At 36.7% G+C, this 15,173-nt stretch overlaps 1 protein-coding gene across 2 annotated transcripts in view; it reads left to right on the forward strand.

Annotated features, from left to right (window-relative positions):
• The window catches only part of LOC107601722 (rho guanine nucleotide exchange factor 12-like), an 80,140-nt gene that overhangs the window by 38,522 nt on the left and 26,445 nt on the right, over positions 1-15,173 (forward strand). For both annotated transcript variants that reach the window (XM_016293990.1, XM_016293991.1), the window contains exons 3-8: positions 6,845-6,932; positions 12,780-12,885; positions 14,161-14,210; positions 14,424-14,481; positions 14,562-14,734; positions 14,908-14,982. In XM_016293990.1, the coding sequence (XP_016149476.1) occupies positions 6,845-6,932; positions 12,780-12,885; positions 14,161-14,210; positions 14,424-14,481; positions 14,562-14,734; positions 14,908-14,982 (550 nt within the window). The remainder of the gene's footprint in view (positions 1-6,844; positions 6,933-12,779; positions 12,886-14,160; positions 14,211-14,423; positions 14,482-14,561; positions 14,735-14,907; positions 14,983-15,173) is intronic.

Below are 15,173 nucleotides of genomic sequence, written 5' to 3' on the forward strand. Positions count from 1 at the left end.
ACAAAATTTAGTCACACAGGCAGAAAAAATTGTCGCAAAATGCAACCATTTGGTCGCAGTCTGGAGCCCTGGCAGTATTCTTACGTGTACCATCAGCATGCATGATTCATTAAGGAGAGAATAACATGCAAAAGGTAGGATTATTGGCTGCTTCGGTTGTTTGGATTTACTTTTCCATTCCTCTTTAGCGGGAGGTTTTTAGCTGAGCGGACCATGGAACGTTTTACAGGCCCTTTCATAAATGGCCCATTCAGTTCCCTCAAACTGCTCTCAAAAGGATCCTGTGTCCCTACAGAGAGCTCTGATACAAGCAAGAACAGTGTGCTTCACCACAGCCCCTGCTTGAAGACTCAAGAAATATACAATTGTTTTGACTCTTTTCATTTTAAAGTGATAGTTCATCTGGAAATGACAATTCTTTCATTTACTCAAATTCATGTTCTTCTGAAGTTACTGTACACTGCTGTTCAAAAGTTTAGATATTTTAGTTTTTTTTAGAGGTCGACCAATTGGCCGGCCGATTAATCGGCCGATTTTTGGCATTTTTTAATTAATCGACATCGGCCGATTGTGCTGCAAATTAGGCCGATTTATAGGCAGGCGCATCTGTGGGCAGCTAAGCGTTGTTGCACAACACCGGAGAATCTCTCTCTGGCTGCGTGAGACGGAGCAGCTCACACTCTGCAGCCGCTTCTTGTTCACACACAGCTTCAGCTAATGATGGCAGGGCAAAACAAACCATTTCAAAAGCGTAATTATGTTTTACCATACTAGAATTGATGTCGGAACGTTATCATATTCATAAGTGCAAGTCATTTGCATGTGAAAGTAGAAACGTATGCAATTCAGACGAAACTTCTGGGCTGATTATAACGTGTGTGTGTGGGTCCGACAATAGCCTCCACGATGTCATTGCTCGTGGCCAGCGCACTGCCGCACTCTTAAGCAGTTATGAGCAGCAGACAGTGTAATATGTGTGAACGCTTTTATTTTTGTTATCACTTGGCCATTTGACTTATAGCAGTGTCCAGTGTTTCCCATACATTGAGTTATTTGTGGCGGCTCGTCACAACAGACGGACCACTACAAATAGATTTTCCAAAAGGCTTATACTTCCTTGAATAAACTGAGCACTGCATGTTTCAAAATTAAAATGCTGCGCTGGTGTTTTTATATGAATGTATCTTTGAAAAGAACTGACCGTCTTCAGAAAAGCTTCTATGTCATTTTCATTTCATCTTTCCTGTAATGTCTGATAAAGTAGTGCTTATTTGATTACAGCCATTACCGGGGAAACCGCTATATATCCTGCTCCAACAGCGCCTCCTGCCGGCAGAGAATGAATTTGCATTTTCAAGGCTGTGAGAAACACTGGTGTCTGTCAGCAAACATAAACAAAAAGCATGCTTCAGAACTGTTTTGAGAAGGTGCTTAAGTTTTGAGCCATGTATTATTACTCTGAATTAGGCTACTACTATTACTATCTTGTATCCTGCAATAATCATTTACTCAAACTCACTTTTATGAGATGAAGGAAAAAAAAAATCGGCATCATATATCGGCCATCGGCTGCCCTGATTTCTAAATATCAGCATCGGCCAGTGAAAAACCCATATCAGTCGACCTCTAGTTTTTTTTGTTATGCAGCAAGGATTCATTAAATTGATCAAAAGTTACAGTAAAGACATTTATATCAATTTCAATTTCAAATAAATACTATTTATTCTCAAATAAATAGGTATTTGAAAAATATGACACTGAAGACTGGAGTAATGACTACTGAAAATTCAGCTTTGCATCACAGAAATTAATTACATTTTTAAATGTATGAAAATAGAATAGAACAGTTATTTAAAATTGTAATAATATTTCACAATATCACTGTTTCTTTCTGTATTGTTGATCAAATAAATGCAGCCTTGCTACGGGTAAGAGATTTCTCTGAACTGTGTGTATTTGTATTATTTATTTATTTATTTTTCAGAAATGTTGAAGAATCTTCATGTGAAGGTTTATTTTTTTCTATTCAACATCTAACACAATGCTTTTTAAGGTCTAAAAATGACAAAAACGCTCTGCAGTATTCAGAGTCTAGTCATCAAAAAGTCACTGTTCAATCACTGTGACTGGATCATTGAGTCCCAGACGTTCCCAACCAGTTCAGTGATCAAATTGTTCATTTAGACCTGTTCTTTTCAATAAACTGTTGGTCCGGTTCATAAACTGAACTGATTCGTTCAGAACTCAATGATCCGTTGGAACCGTTACAGTTAGCAGCTCATTTGAGGGGAAATTAGAGATGCACCGATTGCAGTTTTCTTGGCCGATTCCGATTTCCGATTTTTCGTTAGTGTGATCTGCCGATACCGATCTTTGCTGATTCCGATTTTCTTTCTAAGAACTAGAATTGACAGCATGTACAAACAAAAATCTACTTTTCTTCAATGCAAAGTTTTATTTTCATAAAAAAACACAAGTAAAAAGTCAGTAATAAAATAAGAACAAATAAAAAAATTGCAAACAACAGCACAAATAAATGCAATAGAATAAAGATGAAAAGTTTTTCAGGTTAAGTAAGTTTTTATTCAGTTAAGAAATACTACAGAAATTAAAGTAATCAAATGTAAAATAACACATCCAATTTTATTTTACATTTGATTACTTTAATTTCTGTAGTCTTCATTGTAAAAATTACATGCTTACCATTACAGTTATAAAATGTATTCAGTCAAGAGCAGAAAATTATTTTCTTTGTCTTTTGTTCTTTGGTTAACATGACAGACAGCTGCAAAAATATTGGACTGCGGTCCCTTAAAGAGTTTATCCACGGACCCAATATACTGTTACACAACATGCGTTCTCTTTCTCAACTATTTAACGTTCCAAAACTGACTGTGTTTAACTGGATACTCGCCAAAACGGGCATTTTGACAATTTTTTTATGTATTTGAATGTTTTAGCGCAGTTAGCGACTCATTTTGGTATTTGTGGCTCACAAGCAGTTTGAGACTGAGCACAGATTGTGCGCTCCACTAATATAGATCAGTGGTGGTGCGCACGTGTTTGGTATAAGTGCAAAACCTGCGGGAATGAGTCAAATAATGTGCAATACAAGCACTATTTAACCGGAGAGAATGAGACGCGTGTGAGAGAGAAGGGGTCGTCGGAGAGATGAGAGTGAGAATGCACGGCTGATGTTATTGCCTGTGCCGCTGGTAACAAAACGGATCGGCTCAAAATCGGAAAGAAGTGAGACTGACCGACCGATCACCGATCCGGGCTGATCATGAGGAAAATCGGCCGATTCCGATCCCTGATCGGTGCATCTCTACAGGGAAAATTATCAGGTAATAATGGTGACTTAAATTTTGTTGGTCCATAGAAAGATATCCGCTTCAAAAGATTTGAGTTCTAGCATATAATACTGTAACAACGTTCGTAGGTCGGGAAGAAGGAGGCCGGGAACCGGCGAACATTTAAACAAAACTTTAATAATAAAATAAACACAAAACAGAAGAACCAAAAACACAAAACAAACAGAACCAAAACACAAAATCAAATCCAGGCCTGGTCCTCTCTCGTCCGTCATTCCTCCTTTTATCCTTCCGGAGCTCCTCCGTGGGACTTGAGGCCGGTGAGTGGCGCAGGTGTCGCGCATTAGCATTTACTCCACTGGCCTCGCTCCATTCCCACGGGCTCTCGGCCCCGCCCCTCTCGTCACAAATACGTATAAACATATAAATGTTGTCTTTTTTGTAGTTTAACAGACATGGTTACTATTGATTTACATAAAATTAAAAACTAGAGTAAATGTGCAATTCATGGCCCCTGTTGGGAGTGGGAATAGAATTGCTTCATATAGGCCTGTGTCGGCGCTCAAGGTTGATTTTATTAATTGAGTTTTAATTGAAAAAGTCAGTAATTGACGGCTGCTCTCTCATTAGACTTATCTAGTTTACCAGCGGTGACAAATTGCCCTGCGTAATCTACCAGCCTCATAAAGGGTGGGCTAATCCCACCGAGTCCTTTCCATTACTTTGCTGCAGTGTTAATTTCACAGTTTGCTGACCTCTGAAGCAATCTTAGAAAAGTTAGTTTAGCATTCGCGCGATTATTCCCTGTGTTCAGAGCAACACTGCAAATGTCTTGCACTTCACTGTGAGGGTGTGTAGTCAACTCTCTCCGATACTGTCCCGTAATGAATTGGCCGTTTGGCTGACTCGTAGAATGAGTTCAAAATGAGTTCAAAAATCGACACGCTGTCAGGCTGATGGAGAAATGTGAGGTTTAGCTGATCCTCCATCGTTTAAAATGCTGAAGTGATTGTTTCTCAGAGTTGTTTCTCATTGTGCACATTATTTTCAGTCAGTTTGGTGTCCTGTGAGGTTCACGGGTCAAGCGCGTGAGCCCAGGTGAAGGAAATGGGAGAGGGTTGTTAGTACAGTGGCTCTCAGTTAGACGCAGTCAGACAGGTCTACAAAGGACTTCTTCAGCACTGTGTCCCATCACTGATTGGCCCAGAGAACAGAGGTTTCTCACACGGCCTGTGAGCGGGAAGCAGAGCACTGTTAAACACATTCACTCCACCTCACCTCACCTTACTGCGGAGGCTACTTTTAGACCTGGAGTCATAGCTAGCTACTGCTGGATGCAGGCTTTTCCACTTGCCTTTGTGATAAAGAACCAGCAGGACTCATGTGGAGCCTCTTAATTGATGTGTGTAATGAATAGGGCGACATTAGCGCAGTGGGGCACATCTGTTGTCCTAGCAGGAAGTTAACTAAGCAAATAGTGATTGCACACAGCAAGAGTACACTACTCAACACTACACAATACACGGTGCCAATCAGTGCACTTAAAGCTGGGCAGAATTAATGATTGACGATATGAGTTTTTTTTTTTGCTGATATCTAAAGAGCAGGGTGGTCAATCTAATGCTGATGAATACAATACAGTTAGTACAATTTTATGATGACATGATACATTCATAATCACTGAAATTAAATGAGCTCATATTATACAGACTGTTTACTATAAGAATAATAAAAAGTATATTATTCATTGACGAGTATTGATGTTTTAGAATTGACTCTTCTGCTTATTTTATTCAGCTGAAAATGGTAAAATATGGATTTATCAGTCAGTCACTGATCTGAATGTTTACTGCTTTAGAGTAGGGCTGTGCGATATGGACAAAAAAACCCTATCGCGATTTCTTTGATCAATTTAGCGATTTCAATTTTAATCACGATTTTGACACACACAGACATGCTTTACAGTCATAAATGCATTCAGTGAGAATTTGAAACATATTTCCAAAAGAAAACCAATTAGAGCTTTATCAAAAAGCTCTAACATATCTCTAGAACAGACATAAGGCAAAATAATCACTAAGTAAAGGTGTAACAAAATGTCTCTAGAATAGACATATGGCAGAAAAAAAAATCCTGTGTCCGGGGATTTTTTTTGCCATGCATTGGTCATAGAGCTGTTTGTGGCGTTGACTCAGATGCTGAACTAGATTTGTTGTGCCAAGTTCACACGTACTCAGTCTGCTGTGCGTATACAGTATGTGTATGCAGTGCAGAAGCAGCACAGACTCATTTTGCTTTCACACAGGACGCGTTTGCAGTCCGCTCCTGATCCGCAGCTGTTTACCACAAACACAACATTTATCCATTATTTTGATTTCAAATCCAAACGTTGTTTCTTGAAAATGCCTGTTCTGCATTGTGATTCTCTTTTATCACAGTACAGTAATACAATCTTTCATAGACATATTCATGTTTAAACTCAATAAATATAACTTTGTTTAACTACCACCACGAGTGCCATCTATTATTGCCTTGTTTATTTAAAAGTGCACTTTTCCTTGTTTTAAATCTAGCCAAAAAGCCATGTGTTGACTGTGAAACAGTAGACTTTAATTATATGCATTTATGGTGTAATTACTAAATTTCCGTGTCAATCCATGTAAATTTTTACAGCTGATTTTAGTTTTTAGATTTTATTTTGGACATTTGAGTGATGACCCAACATGGCTTGCAAAATAGTTTATTGTATAAAAGTGTTATTTATTAATATAAATAATGTTATAATAATAAAAACAAAAATGTTATATTGAAATGCTAATATTGTAATATTAATTTTATATAATATTGCTAATATAATTATTTTTATTATTTAAATATATAATTCTATTAAAAATATTTAATTAATATTATATGTGTGTATATTTAAGATAGGTTGTTTCATTTGTTTATTTATTTATGGCATGATTTGAGCTAAAGAAGCACAATATATGATATCATGATTTATTAGATCATTAATTCCTGATTTGAAATGTGAAAAGTAATTCGGACAAGCTGTAGTTGCATGACTAGAAATAGCTGCCCAGGGGCGTTACCAATATGGCCACAGAGTGAACTAAGTCGTCTTAAAGGGACCTTGCAAAGTTTTTGTTCATGAAGAGTTTTGTTCATTTTGGTTTTGGAGATCAGGGCATGTCACACAACCTGTCCGTGTTGGCATCTGACAAATTTGACTAACTTTCACCAAGTAGCAAATTAATTTGTGTTAAATATAGTTAGGTTTGATGTCCTTTTAATGTCAGCAACAAAAAAAATAAGAGAAGCATTTTCTTATATAGTTTATGGTTTCATTATTTGCATTTAGCATTTTTTTTTTCACCTACTGTACTCAACCCGATTAGACTGCAGCTCATTTTTGTGTCACAACCCTCCCAGATATAAGAACCACTGGTGTATTATGTTGAGTGCTCATTGCAGTGTGTTAATGCATTTCATTGACTTTGTACATTGATTTCTCCTGTTTGTGTTTACAGAACCAGTAGCATTCTCAGCAGAGACCCCCCTCCCGACAAGAGGCCCAAAAGCGATAAGCTGCCTGGTACCCCTACACACGAGTTTGACCTTTTTTTTTTTCCTCGACCAAGCAGCCGTTGTTGTCTAGTATAGCGTTTTCTCAACGGGGGCATTCGGATAGCATTGGGGGGTGCTGGAAGTAATATTTTTGAAAGGGGGGCATTTGATTAAGGCGAGTTTACAGAACTGGATGCATCAAAGGGAATTTTCCATATCTATTTGTCCGGTTGTCGGTAGTGCGAGTGTGTGGAGTGCGTCAGAAATGCAACGTGGCATCCGTTTACTGTGAGCAACTTTAGCGTGCGTTCAGTGACAGAATCCTATGTGCTTTGATGTGCATGTCCTAAAAGGTTGAAAACCTCTGGTCTAGATGGTGTATCATTTCCATAGCAATGGCTCTTTACTTCAGTGTTTGCGCAGCTGCCAAACTTCCTGTGAAAACGATAAAGCACTTTTTACTTGTTCTTTCTTGTTTGGAAAAATTTATATGAATGCTTCTTGATTGCTGATTGGCTGTGGTTGGTTTGAATGTCACATTTCTAAAGAGTTTAACACTTATAAATATAATTTATATTCCCTTTTTTGCTCCTTGAATTAAAACATGTTTTTAAGATTATATATGGGCAACTGTGGGCTGTTATATACGGGATAAATACATGCTTTTTTAAAAAATAAATATAAAAAAGAAACCAACAAAGCGAACAGTAACACTGATAAGATATTATTATTATACGAATTCTACTAATAAGAACATTATAAAAATGCACTAGGATTAATGAGCTACTGGATTCATGAATATTAATCAGGTTGTGTGCGTTCGCTCGAACTGATTCGCTGAAATCAAAACAGGGTCGATAATAGGTGAGCACCAGCCAATGAGATTGTCGTTTGCGCATTAGTTCTGCCTACTACAGGAAAACCCGGCAGTTCTTAAAAGCTGAAGAATTGAAAGGAACTCTTATTTTTACAGGAAAATACAACAAAGTATATTGTTTACATGTAGGACTGATGGAAAGCACTATAAAAGGTGAAACATGCTGCCTATGTGCTCACAAAAACACATCCAGGTCACGTTTCAACCCCCCTCCTAAAAAAAATAAAGACTACATTGTGATATTATTTTGTGTTTTCCCTGCATTTTCTTTACTCTAACGGATCCAGATGTTTCACTGCTGAGATATTGCAATTGCCAATATTCTCAATGGTGTGTATATATATATATATATATATATATATATATATATATGTGTGTGTGTGAAGAGTTTGGTTCCAAAATGCGATAAATGCCATTTAAAAAAAATTTAGTTCCTGCCAAAATCAGTATTCTATCTGGTCGGTATTGAAAAGTACATTTTAAATTTTACGCAAAATGCGATATCTGCCGTGTTATTGTCATGTTTTCTCCCTATCTTTCCAAACCGCGACAAACGCCAGTCTCCCTTCTATCAGATCGCTTGACGGAGAGAGAAACTCTGAAGAGCTCAGTCAGTGTGTTCGGCGAGTGAAAATATATCTGTGCTAAACTTTTACTTAGCGTCCAACTCACACACTGGCGAGTAAAATCTGAGAATTTATTAGCCAGTGGCTAATATTAGACATAATTTAGTCGCCCAGAGTGAAGATTAGTCGCATATGCGAGTGATTTACTCGCAATGTAGAGGGTTGCTTACTGATTGTTCGGGATTATAAATATGAGCGTAGTTCGTCTGTTAATATCACATGCACTTTTTTGTTTGTTGGTTTTTTTAGTTTGTTACTCAGACGCAGGCAGTGTGCTGCTTGAGACAAAAAAGTAATATAGCCAAAACAACCGCATAGCCGCTCTTTAGTCTAGATGCATGTTGATTTTATCAGACAATGCCACTATTATAAATGAGAGTGACTCCTGGTTAACATGTATAAAAAGGGTCGTGTTTAGTCACTATTTAGTGTGGTATTTTTTTGACTATTCACTCACATACACATACACACATACATATACACATATACATATACCATTGTAAACAGTAACTGACAAGCTACGCAATATCGCATTCATAATCACAGATGAATCGCCTTTCGATTATGAATGCGAATTGCATAGCTTGTCAGTGATCTACGGCTCTGTGTATTAAATGCCGCTCCATCTGAAAGCACGTGATGGAGATTTACTAATCACAGAAACTGTTTTACTGATGAGATGCGCACGACAATCGTGCAGCCCTAAAAAAATGAATAATTTTGACTGCATTGATGAACCTGTGGTGGTTTCTGCGGTGAGAAAGAAACATAAGCTATTAATAAGATTATTGGCCAAGTTCAGAGGCTGTCATATGTGGATCAACTTTGTTGTGTATTGTTGTACAGTTTCAATATGAAAAATTACTTTTATATTGATTCAATGGATTTATTGCATTTTGGGAAAAATAATCAGTTTTTATAATAAATCTTTGAAAATCAAAATCTGGATTTGAATTTTTTTATGTTATTATATCCTAAAGATGCTATATGAAAGTTTGAAACAGAACATAGTGGTTTTCATCTCGCCACTTTCTTGGTAAAGAAAACACATTTTTACTCAAATTAATCAAAATGGATTTATAGCGTTTTGGAATCAAGCTCTTCATATATATATATATATATATATATATATATATGTATGTATGTATGTATGTATGTATATGCACACACAGACATTGGCAGATGTACTGGAAACATGTTTCAATGGTTGACACTGTAAACAGATTTTGGGGTCACAATTATATATATATATATATATATATATGTATGTATGTATGTATATGCACACACAGACATTGGCAGATGTACTGGAAACATGTTTCAATGGTTGACACTGTAAATATGAATATGGGACTACTTGATATAAACTTCTTGTATTTTATACATCTAATAAGAAGAATAATTACAACATAAAGTAGAGATAAGGTTAGAAAGCATGAAGGTTGCGGTGTCAGAACGCCAGTCTGTCAGTCAAGTCTGAATCAAGACTCATCCATAATGCGTTATAATAACAATGTCTCAGACGGCAGATAAAAGTAAACGTTAAATGAATGAGTGATTATTACAAAAGTGTTCATCAAATACACTGAACACAGAAGCTCAAACGTGTATGACGGCTAAAACGTGTTGATGTCGGCTCGGGACATCCCTACTAAAAATGCAAGATATCAAACCATTTTTATTTATATATATATACACAAATATAACATTACAATATAGCATTCAGTATATAATAAAACTGTAATATTTTCCTGCATATATTTTTACTAAAACATTGTACTACATAAATTTGTGTTAAACTCAGTTCAAGATATTTTCAAGTTTTATTCTATGATATAAAATACATTAGTAATCTTTAGCGTTTTATTTCTGATGATTGTGTTTAGGCTATAAAATTCATAAAGGTTCTTAATTTGTGAAGATTTTCATGATGAACCAAATATTTGTTGGTCACGTTTTATTTTCTGCAACAATCCAAAAACAATGGAAAAATTTGGACTAAACCTATTGAGTTATTGAGGGAATCAGGATGATGCTAACTTCTTGGCCTACAAAAAAGTTTTTCTCTCTGCTCTCTAGTTTGAACTGATTCATGGAAATGGATCCAACTTACAAACATAAACATTATAGATGGTGTTTGAATATCTCTGTCCTAACATTCTTATGCCCTCAAATTGCAAAATGTATCTAGAGGCCGAACAAAAATATATAGTAAAAAAAAATTACATTAAAATCATTGCACTATTTACAATGTTGCTTAATCTTATATTTCCAGGAAGTTCATTTGAGAACACATCGATATCACCCAACCCTAATTTAGGAGTGTCTGAGAAGCGTGGCTCTTTTGTGTGATTAATTCCAGACCAAAGGTGTATAGCCTTGCGTAATGGAGACTATAGTTATAAATCTTATACTTTGTTAAACAGTATCACTGATTAAATTTTTGTGAGAAATTCAAGTTCACAGTTTACCTGATTAACTATGATTAACCATATTTCAAGATGAAAGCAAAAACCTTCATTCTTGCGTAACCGTTTTTGAGAATGTTCTCTCGTTAAAGCTCTGCTCACCCCAAACTCTGTTTATTGGTTATATCTGCATTTGTGCCAAGCATTGATTTCTGGGTTAACACCTGGGGACCTTAATGCCTGAACATCTTATTAATCATTTCGGGGGAGACACTTTGTTAATATGTAAGACCTTGGAGATTTCACTGCTCCTCAATAGACAATCATCCATTCCAAAACAGCCACACTGTGTGTATTTGTGCCATTGCTCATTTTTTAATTTGAGTCCTCTCTCTGTGTCCTCTGTGAAATGTGTGTGTGTGTCCCTTGTTGTATCATGATGTTGTGTGTGGCTCAGACGTGCTGGTGCAGAAGAGTGGATTTGTAGAGGCTGACAGGAGACCTGAGTCTTTTGGTAAGATGATCGTACTGTTGCTGTGTTTCTAGTTCTGTCTATACTCGTGTGCAAGTGATTCTTCTCCAGCAATGTGAAGTTCAAGTGTTATCAGCATTTATTTATGTGCAGCTTCCCCGCTGAGTTCATTTTGGGCTATGCGTGTATTATTGGACAATAACAGATAGCATTATTCCTAATGGTTCAGAAGATAAAGACAGAAAGTCTGAATGCTCGGTTTAAAGGCTTGATAACTGTTACAGTTGTACTTAACTATTACATGGTATACTTGGTACTTACTGAGGTCACTTTTTTATCAGTGAGCAAAGTGAAACATTTTTACTCCCTTTATGTTTGCAGTGCACTACAGTTATTCAAAACTTTGATCAAAAGTTGTGAAATATTATTACAATTAAAAATAAAAAATCTGTTTTAATATGCGTTTGATTCCTGTCATGTTGAAGCTGAATTATTAAAATTCTTATCAATGTTGAACACAGTTGTGCTGCTTAATATTTTTGTAGAAATCATGAGACGTTTATTCAGTATTCTTTGTTGAATGTAATGAACAGCTTTTATTTGAACATTTATTTTATAACATAAATACTTAAATTTGACAGACACCATCTGTATGGTGTCCACTTAACGCAGAAAATAAATTATTTATTAAATAGTCAAATTAAAATGACTTAACATGTTTGCAGATATACACTTGGAATCATAGCACTAGATCGCCCTGATTCAGAAGTATATCCATGATAAACATCTAAACATTACATGGGTTAGTATATAATAGAATTAATTATCAATCCTCTGTTAAATTCAGTCATGATTATTTAGATCCTGTAATTTTCACATGATACATGCAAGGATATGAGAAATATATGTGATATAACTATTTGTAAAGCACTGTTTACAGGGAAACTCTTTACTCTGTGGTAATCAACGCTGATGGTAGCACTTAAGTCATGTTTAAACTGTAAAAAAAATGTTAAACTGTTAAAATATTTCTTGAACAGTTGAAGGTATATCACACAGGACATCTCTGTGTGACTGAGCAGTTCATACTCATTTCTGCCATCTGAGAACTGCGGCTTTTGTTTTCAGATCTGTTGAACTATCAGTTTTGAATGTAGGCCCATCTCTCACACTGCAGCATTAGATGACCGTGATAACCCACGTCTCCACTGCTCTCATCATTTCTTGTATCTTTCCATTATTCTGCGAAGCGGGTTGGATTTTAATTGGACTGCGAGATTGATGTTCGTTTCACAACTCTGCAGATTTTTTTATGGTGCCAAGTAATTTATGTCTGTGATTATCTGCACGCACTTACCCTGTCAGTTCGATCAGGTATTGGAGTCATTGTTACTGTAATCTGCTTTGATAGGCCTCTCCTGATGAACGCTTTAATAAAGACATTGGCAATCCAGTAAAATCAGTTTCATTGCTCCTTTCATAGCTTACTTTCTCTCTCTTCTTGTTCTCTCCCTTCCTCCAGGGCTGGTTCAGAGATGCGTAATCATTCAGAAAGATGAGAGCGGCTTTGGGCTGACCGTCAGTGGGGACAACCCTGTTTTTGTGCAGCTCGTCAAACAGGGTAAGATGCCTGTCTGCCACGCTGTCTGTCTTTCTGGCTCCGCCAACACCAGCTCCTGTAGGCGTATGTCGAGACCTCTCCCCTTCCCAGGCTGATAAGACTTGCCTGGAAGTCAGAAATGGAGCTGATGTGCTCAGAGCAGGACCAAGAGGACACCTTAAAGCATCATAAAAGAGAAGCAGGGAACACATTGAATAACGTTTTAAATAAACATTATATGTATTATATAAACACATTTAAACATTATATATATTATATAGACACACTGAAGTCAGGGTAACCACATATTTAAGTTTTGACCGGAACAAAGTGTGTTCCTGTTGACAATTGTTTAGCTTTCCAAAAATGTTTCAGTAGACAAAAACATATGTTAATGAACATAACTCCATAAAACGGTTTTGAAAGTTCTGAGCTGTTAAAATTCGGAAGGAGTTGTTTTGTAAAACTGACTTTTACATAAACTTTCATAGTTTTTTTTTATCTCAAGTTCATTTGAAGATAAAAAAATTAAGACAAAAATATATTATAGAGTTGTATATACAAAATTATTTCATCATTTATTTTCTTAAGTTGAATTTCATAAAATGATTGTATTTATTATATTTTATTAAATTGTTAAATGTTGTATCTGAAGCTGATATGGCAATAAATTGAAATTCAACTAACGTTTGAGTATGTGAAAATTCCATAGAGTGCATGCCTTTCTAAAGACTGTAAATGTATCCCCCTCACAGCTTTGTTTTCAACTGCATAAAATTCAATATGGTGTCTGTCTACCCTGACTAAATTTTATATGCTTTGACATTTCTAGTGGGGCAAAAAAAAGTGCATGTTACTCAAATTAATTTTTTTTAAGTCTGAACAGCAAAAATGTATCTAAATATATATGATTTTTGCAAAACTGTTTATCTTAGTCTAAAAGGTGGTCGTTCAGGACATAATGCACTTGTCATACAGTGTGGAATATTCTGTAGAAGTGCATGCATAATTGCTCAGTTTTCAAGTTTTTAACTGTGACATTGTAGTGAATTGTGATTGAGTGAGCACGTTTACATGAGACAGTACATGCGTGAATACCCAAAATGGAGGTTTCGTCATTTGCAAAATGACAGCAAAAACCAGTTTGTGTGCGGTGTAAATGGAGCACATAAACCACATAACACTGTGCTGAAAAAACACTCAGAACCCCTTAGCAACCAGATGGCAGCACTCTGGCAACCACCAGCTGCACCAGAAAATACTTTCAATTCATAATCATCTCATGTATTTTGGTAGATGGAGCTGCCATGCGTGCAGGTGTTCAGACGGGGGACAGGATCATCAAGGTAAGATGCTTGCAGATGCAAGGTTACTGTACAAAGCTGTATTTCTCACTGCCCACTACCCTTCTCTCTTCACCACTGCATTTCAGCATCTGTCTATTCTGCCACCTGCTGGTCACAAAATGACCATGTTTGAGGTGATGTTGGAGTACTCGCATGTATATGTTTTATAGTCCGAGTATATTGCATTTTTAATGTTTGTCTCCTCTGCTTTAGGTGAACGGGACATTGGTGACGCAATCAAACCACGTTGAAGTGGTGAAATTAATTAAATGTGAGTATAAGCCATTTGTTTAAGTAAAGACGAACACCTCATGTCTCCACCACTGACCAAAACTCATTTGTTCTTCACAGCCGGCTCATATGTGGCCCTCACAGTATTAGGCCGGCCTCCCGGGTTGCCCCAGATCCCCCTCTCTGAGGTAGACGTGGGTCTTGGGTCACCGGGGGGTTATGGGGACCCTTTCGTTACATCTCCCAACTCATACAATGCAGCGGAACGCACCTCCTCTCCTCTTGTGTCATGGGTAAGAACCCCATAGATTGCAGCAAATTGTTTTCCCATCTGATTTTTTATTGTTTTTCATTCAGTGTTTATTTGTTCTCAGTTTACTTCCTCATATCTCTCCTCCAATTAAATTACATATTCAGTATTTATAATTTGCTCCTCCTTGTCATTTGTCAACCCAACCCTACATAGGAAGAGAACAGTGCTCCACTCAACCAAAGAATAGACAACAAGAGGATGGTGTCTAAGGAGCAACAGGACATACAGGTCAGAATCTAAATATCAGACTCAAAACTACTGCTTTAAAGTTGACACACATGCTACTTTCAATTTCACAAAGTGTACCTGTCAGTAAAGTGTTGAGTTACAGAGCTGTATTGTTGCAATATGACTTAAGTTGATAAGAATGAGGCCTTTCCTGTTGGGAGGTAATTTAGAGCTTCAGTATAGCTGATAAG

This window comes from Sinocyclocheilus grahami, unplaced genomic scaffold (assembly GCF_001515645.1).
Source record: "Sinocyclocheilus grahami isolate Dianchi unplaced genomic scaffold, SAMN03320097.WGS_v1.1 scaffold311.1, whole genome shotgun sequence".
NCBI lineage: Eukaryota > Metazoa > Chordata > Actinopteri > Cypriniformes > Cyprinidae > Sinocyclocheilus > Sinocyclocheilus grahami.